This window comes from Pristis pectinata, chromosome 23, assembly GCF_009764475.1.
Source record: "Pristis pectinata isolate sPriPec2 chromosome 23, sPriPec2.1.pri, whole genome shotgun sequence".
Classification (NCBI taxonomy): Eukaryota; Metazoa; Chordata; class Chondrichthyes; order Rhinopristiformes; family Pristidae; genus Pristis; species Pristis pectinata.
The window spans coordinates 31,680,543-31,700,617 of NC_067427.1; the positions used below are offsets into that span (position 1 = coordinate 31,680,543).

The 20,075-nt window shown below is 48.3% G+C and overlaps 1 protein-coding gene across 2 annotated transcripts in view; it reads right to left on the bottom strand.

Annotated features, from left to right (window-relative positions):
• Positions 1 to 20,075, bottom strand: part of LOC127582080 (discoidin domain-containing receptor 2-like) — an 89,131-nt gene that overhangs the window by 3,233 nt on the left and 65,823 nt on the right. Inside the window, exons 9-16 of one of the 2 annotated variants that reach the window (XR_007958054.1) lie at positions 17,942 to 18,157; positions 17,471 to 17,628; positions 12,658 to 12,856; positions 8,854 to 9,098; positions 8,139 to 8,260; positions 7,606 to 7,803; positions 3,183 to 3,417; positions 420 to 765 (exon numbers count right to left, since the gene is read on the bottom strand). Coding sequence is in view for 1 of the 2 variants with exons in the window: in XM_052037072.1 (XP_051893032.1) it covers positions 3,183 to 3,417; positions 7,606 to 7,803; positions 8,139 to 8,260; positions 8,854 to 9,098; positions 12,658 to 12,856; positions 17,471 to 17,628; positions 17,942 to 18,157 (1,373 nt within the window). In the remaining variant the exon portion in view is untranslated. The remainder of the gene's footprint in view (positions 1 to 419; positions 766 to 3,182; positions 3,418 to 7,605; positions 7,804 to 8,138; positions 8,261 to 8,853; positions 9,099 to 12,657; positions 12,857 to 17,470; positions 17,629 to 17,941; positions 18,158 to 20,075) is intronic. The other variant, XM_052037072.1, reaches the window with a different exon arrangement.

The following is a 20,075-nucleotide window of genomic DNA, read 5'->3' on the forward strand; positions in this document are numbered from 1 at the left end:
CGTCAGCCCTACAAGGTCTCATCAGCCCTCCAGGTCTGCATTCTTCCCCAGTTCCCTCACTACATTGACAATTTATAGCACACAAACAGACCCTTCGGCCCACGATGTCTGTGCTGACCATGATGCCAATCTAAACTAATCTCAACTGTCTGTACGTGGCCTGTACTCGTCCATTCGCTGCCTGTTCACGTGTTTGTCTAAGTGCCTCTTAAATGTTGCTATTGTATCTGCTTTCACCACCTCCCTGGCAACACGTTCCAGGCACCCACCACTCTCTGTGTAAAAAACTTGCCACGTAAATCTCCTTTAAACTTTTCCCCTCTCAGCTTAAATCTATAATCTCTAGTGTCTGATATCTCTACCCTGGGAAAAATACTCCGACTATCTACCCTATCTATGCCCCTTATAACTTTACATACTTCTATCAGGTCTCCCCTCAGTCTCCGACGCTCCAGAGAAAACAACCCAAGTTGTCCAACCTCTTCTTATGTCTAACTCTCGAATCCAGGCAAGCAGGACACGGTGGTGTGGAGCAGGACACGATAGTGTAGTGGTTAGCGTAACGCTATCACAGCATCAGCGACCTGGGTTCAATTCCCGCTGCTGTCTGTAAGGAGTTTGTACGTTCTCCCCGTGTCTGCGTGGGTTTCCTCTGGGTGCTCCGGTTTCCTCCCACATTCCAAAGATGTACAGGTTAGGAAGTTGTGGGCATGCTATGTTGGCACCGGAAGCGTGGTGACACTTGCGGGCTGCCCCCAGAACACTCTACGCAAAAGATGCATTTCACTGTTTGTTTCGATGTACATGTGACTAATAAAGAAATCTTATATATTTTATATCTTATAACCTTTTCTGTACCCTCTCCAAAGCCTCCACATCCTTCCTGTAACAAGGCGACCAGAACTGCACACAACACTCCAAATGTGGCCTAACCAAAGTTTTATAACAATTGCAAAATGAGTTGCCAACTTTGATACTCAACACCCCGACGGATGAAGGCAAGCGTGCCGTACACCTTCTTTACAACTCTATCTACATGTTGCCACTTTCAGGGAGCTACGGACTTGCACCCCAAGATCCCTCTGGACCTGCTTCTAAAAGGGTCCTGCCACTTACTGTATACTTTCATCTTGCATTTGACCTCCCAAAGTACATCACCTCACATGTCCAGATTAAACTCCATCTGCCATTTCTCCGCCCAAATTTACAACTGATCTGTATCCTGCCGTATCCTTTGACAACCTTCCTCGTTATCCACAGTTCCATGTTTTGTGTCATCAGCAAATTTACTAATCAGACCACCTACATTTTCATCCAGATCACTTGTATATCTCATAAACAACAGAGGCACCAGCACAGATCTTTGCACAAAACACTGGGCACAGACCTCCAGTCAGAGAAACACCCCTCCACCACTACCCTCTGTCCTCTATGACCAAGCCAATGTTTTATCCAATTCCTACTTCATTCCTGCTCTGTTTCCTGCCAGCCAGCCAGTTTTCTCTTCATATCAGCACCTTACGTCTAATCCCAGGTACTTTAACTTTGCACAATAATCCATTATTTGGGACCTTATTGAAAGCTTTCTGAAAATCCAAATACACCACACCCACTGGTTCTCCCCCATCCACGAGACTAGTTACATTCTCAAAAAATTCCAGTCGATTTTTCAAACATCATCTCCCTTTTGTAAATCCATGCTGACTTTGACGGATGCTGTCACTGTTCCCCAAATGTTCTGCTATTACATCTTTGGTAATTGTCTCTGGCGTCTTCCCACACACTCCCTACAATGACCTGCTCTCCAGCTGGTTCCTCACTATATTGGTCCCACGAACAATCCCATATTCATTCTGGTAATTCCTCATCCACAGTATTGTTACACATTTGCTGGTCCAATCTATGTGAAGATTAAAGTCATCTATGATTGTATTCGAGTCCTTAATACATGTGTCCTCAATTTCCTGTTTAATGCCAACCCCCAAATCAAATGAAAATCAAACATTAATATCAAAAAACTGCTGATGCTCTGAAATAAAAATGGAAAATGTTGAAAACACTCAGCAGGTCAGGCAGCATCTGTGTACAGAGAAACAGGGTTAACATTTCAGGTCGATGATCCTTTGTTTGCCTAACATAACAAAATTCCCACTACTATTTGGTGGTTGTATACAGCTCCACCGATGTTTTCTGCCCCTTGATATTTCTTAGTTCTACCCATAGAGAATCCACATCGCTGAGGTCATATCCTTCTTCACTACTGCTTTAATCTCCTTTTAACCAGCAATGCTACCCCACCTCCTTTCCCTTTTTTCCTGTCCTTCCTAAATATCGGACGTCCCTGGATGTTGAGTTCCCATCCTTCCTCCCTCAGTGCTACTTTACACTGTGGCCCTCTTTGTTTTCTGCCTTTGAGTTCTCTGACCCCCACCTTTGCTTTTCCCCTTCCTGCCCTTTGCTTCTATCCCAGTTTCCCCTTCCTCTGTCTCCCTACATCGGTTCCCTGCCGTCTATGATCTTAGTCTAAACGCTCCCCAACAGCACTATCAAACACTCCTTCCAGGACATCGGTCCCAGTCCTGCCTGGATGTAAACAATCCCACTTGTACTGGTCCTATCTTCCTCAAACCTGGTTCCAACATCCCAGGAATTTAATTCCTTTCCTCATGCTCCATCTCTCCAACCTCGCATTCATCCAGTCTATTCCTAATCTCACCAGCACGTGGCACTGGAAGTAATCCTGAGATTACTACCTTTGAGGTCCTGCTCATCTCCTAACTCCTTCAATTTACCTTGCAGTATCTACCCTTTTCCCTTCCTATATTGTTTGTACTGAACCAATGGCCACTGGCTTTCTGACTCACCCTACAGGGAGCTCTGTAACTACTCTGTGATATCCTTAACCCTAACACCAGAGAGGCAACATACCAGCCTAGAGTCACATATGTTGCTGCAGAAACATCTGTCCATCCTCCTACCATTCTTTAACCTTCCCCTGAGCAGCAGAACCACTGGGGTGTCATGAATTGGCCCTTGAGCCATTGCCCTAAAAAAACCACCTGCCTCCCAGCAACATCCAAAGCAGAATGTTCACCCCAGTGGTACAGGTTGGGGCTCCAAACAAATTTAATGTATATTTGGGATAAAAACACAGGGGGCAGCAAATCACAGCCAGAACTCACCAGCAGAATGCTCTCCCACGCCATCCACCGGATAGGCAGCACGGCACGGCCCTGGATGCGGTAATAGTCACCGCTGTACAGGTTGCGGCTCATGCCAAAGTCGGCGATCTTGATAGTGTAGTGGTTCCCCACCAGGCAGTTGCGTGTGGCCAAATCCCGGTGCACAAAGTTAAGCGAGGAGAGGTACTTCATGCCTGAGGCAACCTGTGTCATCATGTGCAGGAGGCACCGGTAACTGAGGGACACAGGAGTAAACGGTGAGTGACTGAGCCAGCAACAAGCATTGAGCCAGTCCACAGCCACATCACTGAACTGTCACCTTTATGTAGAATATTAACACATATTCATTTAAATCTTAGCTGGTATATTATGAGATATTGTCACATATCTCTTTTCCTTACATGATGTTTTATAGCATTGACACCATTGCCTCCTGTATTAGAGTCATAGTCATAGAGTCACACAGCATGGAAACAGGCCCTTCAGCCCAACTGGCCCATGCCGACCAAGATTCCCATCTAAGTTAGTCCCACTTGCCCGCGTTTGGCCAATATCCCTCTAAACCTTTTCTATCCATGTACCCGTCCAAGTATCTTTGGAATGTTAATGTACCTGCCTCAACCACCTCCTCTGGCAGCTCATCCCGGGTGAAAAAGTTGCCCCTCAGGATCCTATTAAATCTCTTCTCTCTCACCTTAAACCTATGCCCTCTAGCTCTTGATTCCCCAACCCTGGGGAAAAGACTGTGCGCATTCACCCTATCTAGGATTTTATACTAGTTTGAAAACTATTAATCATCAAACATCCTGTTGATAATTTTTCCTACACAAGCTGTCCCCAGGTTCCAAACACCTAACTTATGACACCTGTACATTTGAGCAATCTCCCATAATATTATTAAATTCAATAGTCTGACATATGTACATATGTTAGTTCCTACGAATATCAGAACTAGTTCCCTCTCTCTCTCCACTTTCAGTAACTTCTTATCAGTCTTATGTTTTTTTTGATACCATTCATTACAACACTGTCGAGGTACAGTTCAGATTTGGATTAGTTTATACACAAGAGTGCGTGAAGCTCACAGGGTACACAGTAAATGATAAATACAACACTAAGTACAGTGATGGTGCAAAGATGGTAGCGCGATTATTTCTCCTTATGATACAGGAGGCTGCCATCCAGCTCATCAAGTCTATCCTGGTTCTCAGAGCAATCCCATTCCTCTGCTTATTTCCCTGTAACCTCTTCTCCCTCACATGCCCATCAGCTCCCACTCACCTACACGGGAGGCAATTTACAGTGAGCTACTAACCTAACAATGCACATGACTTTGGAATATGAGAGGAAGCCACACAGTTACAGGGAGAACGAACAAACTCCACACAGACAGCTTCGGAGGTCAGGATTGAATCTGGGCTTCTGGAGCTGTGAGGCAGCGGTGCCAACCACTGTGTCACCCTTGTCTGCTGTAGTCACCTCAGAAAGGTGAAGTTTCCAGCAGTTCCAGGATGCTGCATTTTTAAAGATTTAATGACCTGGTTCCAATGTGAGTACGGGCAGGCACTGCAGTGTAGCGGTTAGCGTAACGCTATTACAGCGCCAGCGACCCGGTTCAATTCTGGCCGCTGTCTGTAAGGAGTTTGTACGTTCTCCCCATGACTGCATGGGTTTCCTCCGAGTGCTCCGGTTTCCTCCCACATTCCAAAGGAGTGCAGGTTAGGAAGTTGTGAGCATGCTATGTTGGCGCCAGAAGCGTGACAACACTTGCGGGCTACCCCCTAGAACACTCTACTCAAAGATGCATTTCACTGTGTGTTTCGATGTACATGTGACTAATAAACAAATCTTTAAATGTATTGTTACATCCCTGTTCTGTTCGATGATACAACTACTATTTGCTATATCATTTATTGTTCATGATTTTGATGCCTTAGGAGCACAGGAAGAGTCCATTTAGCTTCTCGGGCCTGTTCCACCGTTCAACAACATCACACCAGATCTGTAACCTAACTCCATGTGCCCACCTTTGCCCAACATCAGTCGATCTCAGACTAAAAAATAACAATTGATGCAGCACCAACTGCCATTTGAGAGAGATTTCCAAACTTCCAGCACCTTGTGTTACCAGGAGTCACTCCTCAAAGCCCTGGTTTGAATCTGCAGAGGACAATGGGAAGGGAGCTCCGGTGAACAAAGGGTTACTCTCTCTCTCTCTCTCTCCCCCCTCCCACTCCCCACTCCTGGTAAACAGCTTGAGCCACCCGCATGTATAGTCTATGCTTGGTGTGATAAGGAGTTGCTGAGAGCTGGTAAGGAGTTTCGAGGCCACAAGAACAGGTTGTTTCAGACTAACTGAGAAAGATGTGTTAACCTGTTTGGCTGCACACAGCAGTCTCGGCTTCACCAATGGTAGCGTGAGCTGGTCAAGCACACCCAGCGGAGAACAATGTATTTAAGTTTGTTAGCATCCTGTATTCCTTGTGTTGGGCCACGTGCGGGGAAGAGTAGCACTGACTGTTTGCTCCTCTGTGTACCCCTACTCCCGCTAGCGTAAAACAATGAAGAACTTTTTGTACGCTCCTTGGTTCTGCTGTTGTCTGATTTATTAGAGCGTGGGTCGACCTTCACAAATCTGTGGGCTGTGTCCCCTAGACAAACTCCCATCCAGCAGAAATAGTTTCTCTCTATTGATCCTCAGCTCTCTTTAATGTCTTCATACCACAATCACCCCATCTCAAGCCTCTGCTGTGCTGACAATATAACCCTCTATACATTAATCAAGCACAGTTAGCATTCAAAAATCTATGATCCACTCTGATCAGTGTAATCCTTAAGGTCTGGTATCCAGAGCTGACGTCATAGCCATTATAGTTTGTTCTGTCCTTAACACACCAGATCAAATTAGACTCCATTTGCCACAGTTTTGCTCATTTACTTAATCTGTAACCATTCCTTTGCAACTTTTTTCCTTTGCTCTTTCACCAATTCATTGTGTCATCAGCAGATATGAAAATGTAACTGACTTTCTCACCATCTAGAGTTCAGAGTACTCAGTCCAGATGAAGGGTCTCGACCTGAAACGTCGACAGTCCATTTCCCTCCACAGACGCTGCCTGACCTGCTGAGTTCCTCTTGCAGCTCACTTTTTTGCTTTGGACAGGGTTAATGCTTCCTCTCATAGACAGTCCCAGAACTAGAGGTGATAGTCTCAGAATAAGGGGTGTGCCCAAATAAGATCGAGGTGGGAAAGAGGGCTGCGAGTCTTTGGAATGCCTTCCCACCGAGATCAGTGTGGGTAGAGACCTTGTGTATCGTAAGGCTGAGATAGGTTTTTCATCAGTAAGGAAATCAAGAGTTATGGGGAAAGGGCAGGAAAATGGACAAGGAATGTTGGATCAGCCATGGCCCTTTTGAATGGCAGAGGGGTTGGGGGGTTGGCCTACTCCTGTGCCTACTTGGTTATAGCTAGCTTGCTTATTACTCTTAAACTCTGGCCTCTGGCTCTTAGCTAATCTCCTAACCAGGTTAATAGTTCCAGAAGCTTTGGGTTAACAGTCTCTATTAGGCAATTTATGAAATGCCTCTGAGATTTCATATAAAGAGCATCCAGAGACACTCACCTCTTCAACAAGGTTCAGCAGACGTGAACTGCTCCGCAGCTATAAACCTTCCTGTGAAGGTGTCCAGTTACTCTGTTTACCTCCACAGCAGCAGAAATTCACACCGCCGCTATCTGCAACCTCATGGCCCAGCAAATCGCTCACTCTACCTTTATCCAGTCAGGGGCTCAACCCTGGATCATTGGGGAATGCACAAGGGCAGCACCAGAAGTACCAAGAATGGAGCTGCCAAGCTTGTAAGCAGCAAATCAACAGGCAATGGACAGAGCTGTGCGACCCCACAGTCAGCCAATCAGATCGAAGCTCTGCAGTCTGCTCCAGTCTTAACACTGGAACCAACCTGTGTCTTCTGTTTAATGACGTACACGTTCCTTTCCTTCACTCCTTCCAACATCAATGCTCTGTAATAAGGTCAGGATATCAGGATGTGCCTCATCAACAAGTGGGGAACACACTTGCCTCACAAGGCTGTGGGGTTCAAGTACCTCCCTGGACCTCTGAGCATAAATCTCTAATGTCGCCCCAAGGAACCACTGCACCTCGTTGCTTTGCAGAGATGTTCCGATGAGGTCCTGTCTAGCCCCTCAGAAACCCCCAAAGATCGCACCCCCATTTCAAAGAAGATAACTGAGTCTTGGCCAATATTGAACTCTCAACCTACGGTGACATTCAGAAGTACTTCGTTGTCTGAAAGGCACTTTGAGGTATTCCAAGGATTAGAAAGATCCTCTGCATCTCTCTGGGAGCTATTCCACTCCCATCTCTGTTACCTTTTGCTCCCCGCAGTTGGTGAGTCCTACCTTACACTGGGGAGATTATTTGCCAAGGTGAAGTGGTTCTCCAGCACCCGTTGGGACAGGAACTGGTTGAGGTCCCCATTCTCCATGTACTCAGTGACCATGCAGAGAGGGTCGTCACGGATACAGATTCCAAGAAGCCGGATAATGTTTGGGTCCTTCAGCCGTGACATGATCTTCACCTCTTTGAGGAAGTTATTCCTGGAAGGGATGCAGAGTGTGTTAAATGTTAAATGCTGCCAGTTCTGCCCACTGGCAGCACCCTCCACCCCACCCTGCTTCTCCTGACCACCCCTGCACAGATACTGCAACTATTGACCACATGACCTTTGCCTCGTTACCCGCAGTGCTGGTTGGCAGATGACAGGAATGATCCTAGAGGCTCAGGAAATTCACACAGCCTCCGCCTGGGCCCAATCTGGGGGCTCCCAGCTGGCCATTGGTACCTCAGGCCTAGACTGCTCACCTGTCAGGGATAGCCTGGCTGCCCAGTTACCATGTCTCACACCCCAACACTGCAGGCTGGACCCTGGTACCTGGCATGGATCGTGGCATCTGATCTCAGCATCTTCACAGCTACCAGGATTGAACTGTGTCCAGTGTTGAAGAAATCAGGCTGCAGGAATTCATGCACACTCACAGCTTCACACAAGTGGACCTGGAGAGAAAACCCCAGGCAGTGTCACTCCCAGCAATGTCAACCGTCAATGTCAGAGATAAATACCCCACCCTCCCCTCACTCCTCACTGACATCCCACACCCTCACTCCCACTGATATCCCACACCCTCACTCCCACTGATAACCCACACCCTCACTCCCACCGACTGCCCGCACCCGCACCCCCACCGACCGCCCGCACCCGCACCCCCACCCCCACCAACCGCCCGCACCCGCACTCCCACTGATAACCCACACCCTCACTCCCACCGACTGCCCGCACCCTCCCACCGACTGCCCACACCACTGACCCTTGCTCTGCTCCTGTCTGCAGACACTCTCATCTCACTCAGTAACCACCTCACCCACTAACTCCCATCTCCACATTTCTCCTGTGAACCACTCCCACCAATCCCTCATGCCCTGACTTAGCCCAAACTCACTCACACTAACTCCTTACCTCCCACCTCCTGCTCCCCCACTCATGCACTCACCCTCCCTCCCCCGGAGAGGAGGTGGACACTGACTGTGTCAGGAGCAGGAGCTCTGTACAAGCACCACCCACGTCACCCTGAGGGGGTGAAGACACTCACCTCACCAAACTGCCCCTCGCCCAGCTTCTCTCTGAAGTGCAGCTGATGTCGAGAAATCTCCCCCACACTGAGCTCCTTCTTGAGGAGAGAGTCCATGGCGAGTGCAGGGACTGCGTACGTGTTGTTGCCCGTCATGCCCTGCAGGCTGACGATATCAGCCTCTGCATAGTGAGAAACCATGCTCTGGAAACCCTGGTGTCGAGCAGCCTTTGTCAGATCCGGTTCTGCGTAGTCCCCACTGCAGACTGAACGAAGAGCAGAAGGAAGAGTTGGGCTGTCATTGAGATGAGATCTGACGGAACATCTTCCTTGCTCACTCACCCTTCCCCCCTCCAGTTAACCACAGCCAGTTCTCCCCACCTCTGTTCTCAATGTGAAAGTTGAGTAGACAGCCAGTATCTTTTTCCCAGGGTCGAAATGCCTAATACTATAGGGCACGCATTTAGGGTGATGGGGGAACGTTCAAAGGAGATGTGCGGGGCAGTTCGGGCTGCTGCGGTGGGGGTGGTGGAGGCAAATATGATAGAGGAGTTTAAGATGCTCTTAAGTAGGCACATGGATTGCAGAGAATGGAGGGATATGGGCATTGTGTAGGCAGAAGGGATTCGTTTTGTAGGCTTTTAATTACTAGCTTAATTAGGTCAGCAGAACATTGTGGGCCAAAGGGCCTGTTCCTGCACTGTACTGTTCTATTATAGTCCGTGTGGGTGTGGGTTATGGTGGCAGGTCAGAGGACAAGAGCAATAGCCAGTGATAGGGCAGGACTCTGTGGTCATCGCCATTACTTATTTATGATGTCGAAGACACTGTAACAAGCCACCCACAGAAGACTACACCAGTAATCCAAGGAAGTGATAACTAATTCTACATTACTTTATACAAAAGTCAGGGATTCACTCAAAACCACCACCTTCTCCTTTGACAATATTATATTTTTATTGCAGAAAACTTTGGTTTTTGGATCTAGTGTCTGTTAAGAAAATGTTAAGGTAATCGTAGCACAAGACTGTTTCCCCTTGCACTGATATCTGGTTGATGTTAAGGAAGTCCCTTTGTGCATCTCAAGCCCCATTCTCATCCTGAGCTACGCCCCAAGGTGCTGTGTAACATGTAGCTGAGGTCAGGAGATCCACCCACCCCTCACCAAGTTCCATCTTGATGAGAGAGCCCCACAACCAGTACAAAGGACTACACATGTAGTATTCCCAACTGAATGACACCAGGTCTTAAAACCTTTCGCATCTTCTCCCACTTTGGACATGGGACCTCCGCCAAGCCTCAGCCCTTGTTCTGCTGTAGAGGTGTCTGTACTTGAGTTGTTTCTCATAAAGTCCAAGCACAACAAATTCTCCCTGACGGCTCACAGTATTGAAACCAATGCTCACAAGTCACCTACTGTAACATCATCTTTCTCAGGACTTCAAACTCTCAGAACAACTCAATCTGCTGGAGGAACGATGGTCCGGAATAACAATTCCTTTCCTTCCAGATGCTGCTCGACCCGCTGAATTCCTCCAGCAGACTGTTTGTTGCTCCAGATTCTGGCATCTGCCATCTCCTGTGTCTCCTCAGAACAACTCTTCTCTCTTGAATTCTAACAATCTCCTTCTCCTTCTTTGGCAGTTTCTTGGATCAGGGATGACTTGATTTCTACTCCGGGCTTTGGTGGGTTCTGCGGTGACTGATGAGGCTTCCATTTGAGCCACCGACTTCCACAGATATGGCAGGAGATGGCTGAAGGGGTGGGAGGGTGAGTGCACTTCTGTTGCACTTGCAGGGCACCTGCAAGCCCCTGGTGCATGGCCTCAAGGTTCTCAGCACCAGCCACTTTGAGCAGACGTGGGCCAGAGGTTCCCTGATGTCATTGGGGAAGCTTTGAACATATCCTTGCACGTTTTCCTCTGTCTGCCCGGTAACTTCTTTCTATGGCAGAGCTCGGAATAGAGCGTCTGTTTCAGGAGCCTGGTTCGGGCACACGAGCAACGTATCCTGACCAATGTAGTGGACTGAGAGTAACTTGGTCGTCAGTGCTGGGGTTAGTGGCCTGGGAGAGGACACTGACAATAAATTCACTGGAAGGATAAGTGAACAAAGGATTTTGCAGTGACAGCATTGGTGGCATTTTTCCAGTGCATTGAGGTGCCTGCTGTAAAGGGCAGCAACACTGCTACCCGATACACCATGTGTTTTGTACCAGATCTGAGGTCTCGATTTTCAAGCACCTTTTTCCTCAGTCAACTAAAGGCCGTGCTGGCACATCGAAGGCGAGGGTGAATTTCATCACGGATGTCTGCTTTGGTGGAGAGGTGGCTCCTCAGATATGGGAGGGGGTCCACGTTTCCAGAGTCTCGCCGTGAACCTTTATCTTTGAAGGACGGTGTTGTACAACGAGGCAGGTTGTTGGAGGACCTTGGTCTTGCTGATACCGAGGGCAAGGCTCACCCCTCGCGTGCTTCGGTGAATGAGTTGACAATGTCTTGGAGCTCGGCCTCTGAGTGTAAACACAAGGGTCATCTCCACTCTGCAACCTCACTACTGAGGAAGGGGTGACCTTGCCAAAGTGCTGTAGATCTGAAGATTAGCTCCACTCCTGCAAGAAATTTGTTGGAGCTGATATGCAACATTGCATCGAGAAAGGTTGGAAAGTGTCGAGGCAATGACACAGCCTTGTTTGACATTGGTCGTCACTGAGACTTGGCTCTTTGGTAGATCCACTGGTTGGAATTACGGTTACGTTTTGCAAACGTGAAATTGAGATCACTTTCTGTGGGCAGTCGAAGGGCAGAATTTCTGTCCTGCGATTGACGGAGTCAAAGGCTTTAGGGAAATTGAAGAAGGCCATGTCCAGTGGCTGTTGCTGCTCTCTGCATTTTTCTTGGACTTGCTGCAAGGTAATTGTCATATCCACTGTACATCCGGATGGACAGATTCCATGCTGACCTTCAGGAAGCAGTTCTTCAACTACTGGGAGAAAGCAGATGCAGAGGGCCCCAGTGATGATTTTCCTTGTGGTAGACATCTGGGAGAGCCCTCTTATGCAGTTGGACCTCTCCCCATTCTTGATGATGGTCATGAATACGGCACCTCCGAGTTCCTCGGTATTTCCTTATCTTCCCTGATGCGGACCATGAAATTGTGGATCTGTGGCTGACGCTTTTCACCACCGAGTTTTAGGATTTCGGCGGGGAAACCATCTGCTCCCGTGGCCTTGTTATTTTTGAGTTACGGTGTGCTGAACTTCTTGTTGGCCAGAAGTGGCAGCAAAGCTGGCCCGTGGTGAGACGGGGCTTTGGGCAAGAGTGCTGGAGGTAAGTGTGCAGACTGGACGGTGGTCAGTCCAACACCTGTCATGGCCCGGGCCATATGAACATGTTTGTAGTCGGATGATGATATAATCTAACAGAGTTGGGAGGAATGCCCTAATGTCTTGTGTTTGTCTCTTTGACAGAACAGGGCTACCATCATGCTCCATACATTTTGTCAACAGACAGACCCCACTGCAGGTAGTCTTCTTCCTTGCTGATTCTTTGCTGCCAGAGGGTTGGTTCCCACCTTGTGGGCAGTGTGCTGCTGGTGGTGGTGGGGCTGAGGCAGGTTTGGGAACATGGACCAGATGTGCAGCCGGAACCTGGAACAATGACGGGCCAGGTGTGCAGCTAATGTAGGGGAGGGAGGGGGAAATCAGGTGTCCCGCTGGTGCGGGTGGGTCAGGAACGGGGGCCAGATGTGCAGGCGGAGTTGGGGAGGGGAACGGGGGCCAGGAGTGAGGCAAGTGTGAGTGGGGTTTCAGAACGTGGTACTAACCCGAGTCCTCAGCACTCTGAGGAAGTTCTGGAAGCTTGTGCAGCAGCTTGGCAGGTTCCTGGTACTCCAAATCTAATGGAAAAACACGCTCGTACGTGGGATTGGTCTGGAATATCTGATTCTGGTTGTTAATGACAATGGCATCATCACACTGGGACAGGCGCACAGTGACATCCTCCTCCAGGATCTTCCGTGGAGCCTTGACAAACGAACAGAGTTTCAAGAATAATTCTCCACAGCAAAGAACAGAGCACAGCCCACAACAACTGCACCCTCAACAGACAGCACAACAAGGACCATGACAACCCACCCAGAGTACAGGGCATGGATCATGAAAAATAGTGTGAGAAACTGATGAAATTAAAGGCTGATAAATCCCAAGGACCTGATGATTATTAAAGCTTTGTAAGAGATGGCTGTAGAGATTGTGAGAATCTGCTTATCAACTTCTAAAATTCCCTAGGTACTAGAAGTGTTGTTGAAGATTGAAGGGTAGAAAATAGAATACAGCCTATTTGTCTATCCGCACTGCACTTTCTCTGTAACCGCAACACTATATTCTGCAATCTGTTTTTCTTTCTACTACCTCGATGTAATCATATATGGCATGATCTGTCTGGATGGCAAGCAAACAAAAGCTTTTCACTGTATTGGTTTATTATTGTCACATGTACTGAGATACAGTGGGAAAAGTTAGTTTTGTAAGCCATCCATACAGATCATTTCAAAACATAAGTACTTTGAGGTAGTACAAGGGAAAAGCAAAAACAGTATCTTGGTACGTGTGACAATAATAAACCGATTATCAATACCAATAGGAGAGGAGGGAGAGAAAATCTCTCAGATCTATTAGCTGAACACCAGAGTCTGGGAAAATGTTGCAATCTACAATGAAGAAAATACCTTGAAAAGAATGACAGGATTGGGCAGAATCCGCACGGATTCATGAAAGGAAAATCTTGTTGGACTTACCTGCTGGAGTTTTCTCGAGGATGTGACTAGTAGAATAGATAAGGGGAATCAGTGGATATGATATATTTGGATTTTTTGAAGGTTTTCAATAATGTTCCACACAGGAGGCTGGTCAACAAGGTTACAGCATGGACCTCAACATGGAGCATGGACCACAAGAACCCACACTGTTTATTGGCCAGAAAGCAAACAATGAAAATAAACGGATCTTTCTCAGATCGGCAGGGGTACGGCAGGGATCGGTAATTGAGCCCCAGTGATTCTGGACGATGGGACCAAATGTTTCCCCCAAATTTTCCAATGAAACCAAAACTAGGTGGGGTTGTGAGTGGGAAGGAGGACGTAATGAGGCTTCAAGGGGATCTAGAGAAGTTAAGTGAGAACATGGCTGACGACATGTGGTGCAGAGAAATGTGCAGTTACACTTTGGTACTCAAAATAGAAAGCATGCAAAATGGTGAGAGATTGGGCTGAAACTGCTGCTTCCATGTTGTAGGACTTTAAGAAAGGGAATATCTCTGATAGGGTGAGACCAAATGCGATATTGTAGTCACTTGGGTAGCAGCTGGAAGCAGATTAAGCTTCTTTGTCTGTGTAATGTGTTGTTAATAGCAAGGCTGTGGAACAAGCACAGCAGGCCAGACCACAGTAATAGCAGAAAAAGTGAGCCAACTGATGACAGGCAGGAACGACCAGTTCTGGTACAGACAGAAGGACAGAGTGGGTTACCTAAAGTTGCAGAATTCGATATTGAGTCCGGAAGGACGCACCATGGAAGATGAGGTTTTGTTCCTCAAGCTTGCACTGGACCTCGTTTTAGCAGTGCAGGAGGACACATACAGAAAGGTCAGAGCAGCAGTGGCAGGCAACCAGAAGTTGCAGACTTAGCGTAGGTCTTCTGCAAAGTGATCACTCAAGCTGCATTTGGTTTCGCCAGTGAAGAGGAGATCATACTGTGAACAATGAATGCAGTACACTAAACTGGGGTACTGCAGTACACACAGTGGGGTTACATTTACTACCTTCCAAGCTCACCAGCGCCTCTACTTCCTCAGGAGGCTAAAGAAATTTGATTTGTCCCCTTTGACACTCACCAACTTTTATCGATGCACCATAGAAAGCATCCTACCTGGATGCATCATGGCTTGGTATGGCAAGGATCCTGCTCTGCCCAGGATCGCAAGAAACTGCAGAGAGTTGTGGACACAGCCCAGCGCATCACAGACACCAGCCTCCTCTCCTTGGACTCTACCCCTTTACCTCTCGCTGCCTTGGTGAAGCAGCCAGCATAATCAAAGACCCCACCCACCCGGGTCATTCTCTCTTCTCTCCTCTTCCATCCGGTAGAAGATACAGGATCCTGAGGGCACGTGCCACCAGACTTAAGGACAGCTTCTACCCCACTGTGATAAGACTATTGAACGGTTCCCTTATATGATGAGATGGACTATGACCTCACTATCTACCTTGTTGTGACCTTGCACCTTATTGCACTGCACTTTCTCTGTAGCTCTGACACTTTACTCTGTACTGTTATTGTTTTTACCTGTACCACATCAATGCACTCTGTACTCACCCAATGTAACTGCACTGTGTAATGAATTGACCTGTATGATTGGTATGCAAGACAAGTTTTTCACTGTACGTCGGTACAAGTGACAAGAATAAACCAATACCAATACCAACGCAGGGAAAGTCCCAGAGTTGAAAGCAGACGACCCTTTAGTACCTGGGCTGTCGTTATTAGGCCTTGGGGATTTGTCAGCCTTTAGCCTCATTAATTTCCCTAATTCCTTGCTAATACTGATTTCCTTCAATTCCTTCCTCTCTCACGAGACCGATTGCTCCCCAACATACCTGGGAGGTTATTTGTGTCTTCCTTTGTGAAGCCAGAACCAGATTATCCATTTAAATGGTCTGCCCTTTCTTTGTTCCCAATTATAATTTCTGATTGTAGGGGACCTACATTTTCCTTCATTAACCTTTTTCCTCTTGCGTATTTACAGCAGCTCTTACAGTCAGTTGTTATGTTCCCATAAGTTCACTTTCAGACTCTACCTTGCTCCACTTTTGGTCCTGGTCCTCCTTTGTTGAATTCTAAACTGCTCCCAACCCTCAGACCTGCTGCTGCATCTGGCAATTTTATCTGCCTCCTTCTTGGATCCAGTACCACCCCTAATTTCCTTTGTAAGCTCCAGTTAAGCCCTCTTTCCCAACTTATTTTTGTGCCAGTTGAGGAATAATGCATATATTCTTTAAATATTATCCGTTGTCTCTCCACCAACAACCCAGCGAGTGAAGTTCCCCAATCCATCAGACCCATTTCACCTCTGCGGTTTCCTTTGTTCTGATTCAGGACCCTATCACGTAATGGTTACTCTTCCTCAGTGACCCTGTACAGCAAGATTGTTGATTACTCCTTTTTCATTGCACAAAGTCCAGTGTAGAACTGAGAATAAAATGAGATCAGTGTAAGTGGGTGTTTGATGGACGGCATGGATGGGGTGGGCTGAAGGGCCTGTTTCTGTGCTGCTATACCCTGTGACCTTGGAGGCGCTGTGAACTGTGAAGTGTATGAAGACGATACACCAGGCCGGTGTAATGGGTGGAGAGGTGCCCACTGAAATCTCTGGCTGAGAGGTGTGAAATATTGCATTGCATTGGCAAGAAGTAGGACAGGTAAAAAAAAGAGGGTTCAATTCTAAAATGTGTGCAAGGAGATCTGGGGGTATATGCTGATAGTTCTTTGAAAGCAGCAGGGCAGGTTGAGAAAGTGGTTAACAAAAGCATACTGCATCCTTAGCTTAATAAATAGAACCATAGAGAAACAAAGTCATAATGAGCCTTTAAACATTGCTGGTTCAGCCGCAACTGGAGTGTTGAATCCAGTTCTGAGCACTACACTTTGGGAAAGATGCAAAGGCTTTGGAGGGGGTGCTGAAGAGATTCCCCCATTGGTTCCAGTGACGAGGGGCTTTAGTTACATGGACAGACTAGTGCTTCTGAGGTTGTTCTCCATGGAGCAGAGGAGGTTGCGAGGAGATCTAGTGGAACTATTTAAAATCATGGAGTGTAAAGAGAGAACCTGTTCCCATTGGCAGATGGATCAAGAACAGGGGGACACGGAATGAAGGTGACTGGCAAACAAACCAACAAGATAATGCTGTGAGTGGTCAAGGTCACTCAAGCGGTCAAGCCTAGGGAGTAGTGGAGGCAGATTCAATCGGAGTGTTTGAAAGGGAGCTAGATTGTTCACACCTTGAGCCAGTAGGACTCGTAGGCCGAACTGTATCCTACGGTGATGTAACCATCTATCTGCAAAGCACAAAGCATTATAACCCACCCTGAGGTGACAGAGTGCTGCCTCAACGGAGTATAGAGTATAAAGAGACACCTTCAACTGATTATGAAGTACAGACGGTACTAATGCCACGATTACATTGCACATGGCATCAGAAGACCCTGAACGGTTCAAGGGCACAGAGCTGAAATGTACCCTCCATGGCCACTGGACAATGGGACTGCAATAGCACGCAGAGAGATGGCAACGGGAGAGGGTAAGTACATGAGGTGACTAAAACGTAGAGACCAAAGGGAGAGAAGGGCGGGAAGGTGAAGGGTGGGGGGAAGACCAGGAGGCCGAGTGGAAGAGGAAATGAAGTGAAGAGGCAGGGAAGCAAAAATGAGAGAGCGTAAAGCAGAGGGGGTGGCAGTCGGAGGGGGTGCAGGGTGGCAGGAAGGGGGGGGGGGGATGAGCGCCAGTGGGAGGAGGGGAAGGGAGTGGGCAGGCAGAGGAAGGGAGGGCCAGCAGGGATGCAGTGGGAGAAGGGGAGGAACACACTTTCTCCAGGATCCTCTTCCAGTGTTGTCTCCACAGGATGATAATGATGATGATGAGGAGGAGGAGAATGATGGTCACCAGACAGCCAATCAAAATGGAGGTCTTGCTGTCCTCAACATTGTTTATTGGTCTGATGACAGCGGGAGAAGGCGAACTGTCTGCAGAGGGAAAGAAACAGCTCAGTGAACAGTGCAGGGCACAGCACCACACGCCCTCTACAAATGCAGGTCATCCCCACCACATAAACACACACAAACGTAACTACAGACAGTACACAGGAGAGGTAGGAAGGACAGCAAGCAGGGGAGACCGTGGATTGTAACTAAAGGAGAAAGTGGGGAAAGAGCAGAGAGAATACCGGGAGAGTGAGAAGTGAGCCAGGGTGTGCGGGAATCTGTCAGCGAGGCGAGTGGAGACAGTGGAGAGGCAGGCTCAAGTGAAGGCGTGTTGCAGACATCGAAGGGTCTTTACCTAGATTCAGAGTGATCAGCCCACTGGGAGTGCTTGTCAGAGCAGGACTCAGAGATCCTTTCACAGTCTGTGTTGGGAGGGAGCTGGCTCTCAGCTCTATCCCCAGGCCTTGGCCTACATCCAGCTTGGGAGTACTGGAACCTGCTGGAACTTGGGAACAGTCTTCCCTCCAGGGAGGCTGAGAGTATTCCACCAGAGGATTTGTATCTCCAACGTCTGTCAGAGATGGGAAAAAAAAATTAAAACTCCGTCAACAGTTTCCAATAAAATAAATATGAGGCAAGGACAGAGGGGGATGGAAACTCTCATGGGCCACGGGTCAGCGCCCACAGGAACGCAGTGAGGGGCCAGGAGAGTAACAAACAGGGGAGGGTCATGCTGAGATACACCGTCCTTTATGTCTCAATGTGATCGGTTCTATCTGAGTATCTTCTTCATTCTCTCCTACACAGTTACCTCTCATTCCAGTAACAAATCTGGATGAAAAATACGATGATACGGGAGGAACTCAGCAGGCCAGGCAGCATCCGTGGAGAAAAGCAGGCGGTCGACGTTTCGGGTCAGGACCCTTCTTCAGGACTGAAGATAGGAAAAGGGGAAGCCCAATGTATAGGAGGGAAAAGCAGAAGAGTGATAGGTGGATGAAAGAGGGGAGGCAGGGTGGGCTCAAGGTGGTGATAGGTGGATGCAGGTAAGAGATAGTGATCGGCAGGTGCGGGGGAGAGCAGAGCCACCGGGGGATGGGGCAAAGGTAAGGAGGAAAAAAGGAGGGAGAGAGAAAAGAGAGAGAGGCTAGGAAAGGGAAGAAAAGAAGAGGCCCGGTTGGGGGTGAGGGTGGGGTTGGGGGGATTACTTAAAGTGGGAGAATTCAATGTTCATGCCGTTAGGCTGCAAGGTTCCAGGACAGAAAATGAGGAGCTGTTCCTCCAGTTTGCGCTTGAAATTCTCCCAGCAGTGGAGGAGGCCGAGGACTGACATATCAGTGATGGGGTGGGAGGGGGAGTTGAAGTGACTGGCAACGGGGAGATGCAGACTGCAGTTACAGACAGAGCGCAGGTGTTCTGCGAAATGGTCACCTAGCCTGAGTTTGGTCTCACCAATGTAGAGGAGGCCACACTTGGAGCACCGAATGCAGTAAACGATATTAAGGGAGGTGCAGGTGAATCGCTGACTCACCTGAAAGGACTGTTGTGGTCCCTGGATGGAGGTGATGGAGGCAGTGTGGGGGCAAGTGTTGCACCTATGGCGGGGGCAGTGGAAAGTTCCTGGGGTGGGATCGGGACGGGTGGGGAGGAGTGAATTAGGGAGAGCGTGTGATATGTCACGGACATTGGTGGGAAGGGATTGCACCGGGAGGTCAGGATAGTGTCCAGGTACGAGGCTTCGAGCTCCTTGGGGCAAGAGCACGTGGAGACAATAGGTCTGCCGGGACAGTCCATCTTGTGGATTTTAGGGATGAGATAGAAGCGGGCAGTCCTAGGTTACGGGACTATCATGTTGGTAGCTGTGGGGGGGAGATCTCCTGAGGTGATGAGGTCAGTACCGCTCTCCAACTCTTCCATAGCTTTAAGTTCTCCGGCACTCACAACCTCACCTTCACCATAGACGTCTAGTCCCTATATACCTCCATTCCCCATCATGATGGCCTCACTGCCCTCTGTTTCTTTCTTGACCGGAGACAGAGCCAGTCCCCTTCCACTAACACTCTCCTCCGCCGGGCTGAACTTGTCCACACGCTGAACAACTTCACTTTCGATTCCTCTCACTTTCTACAGACCAAGGGCGTAGCCATGGGCCCCAGCTACGCCTGCCTCTTCATTGGCTACGTTGAACAGTCTCTGTTCCAACCAGCCCCATTCCTCAACTCTTTCTCCGCTATATCGACGGCTGCATTGGTGCCACTTCTTGTACCCGTGTGGAACTCAACAGTTTCATAAATTTCACCACAAATTTTCACCTTGCTCTCCAATTCACTTGGACTATCTCTGACACCTCTCTCTTCCTCTCTCCATCTCCATCTCAGGAGATTCCTTATCCACTGACATCTTCTACAAACCCACTGACGCCCACAGCTACCTCGATTACAGCTCCTCCCACCCTGTCTCTTGCAAGGACACGATCCCTTTTTCTCAAT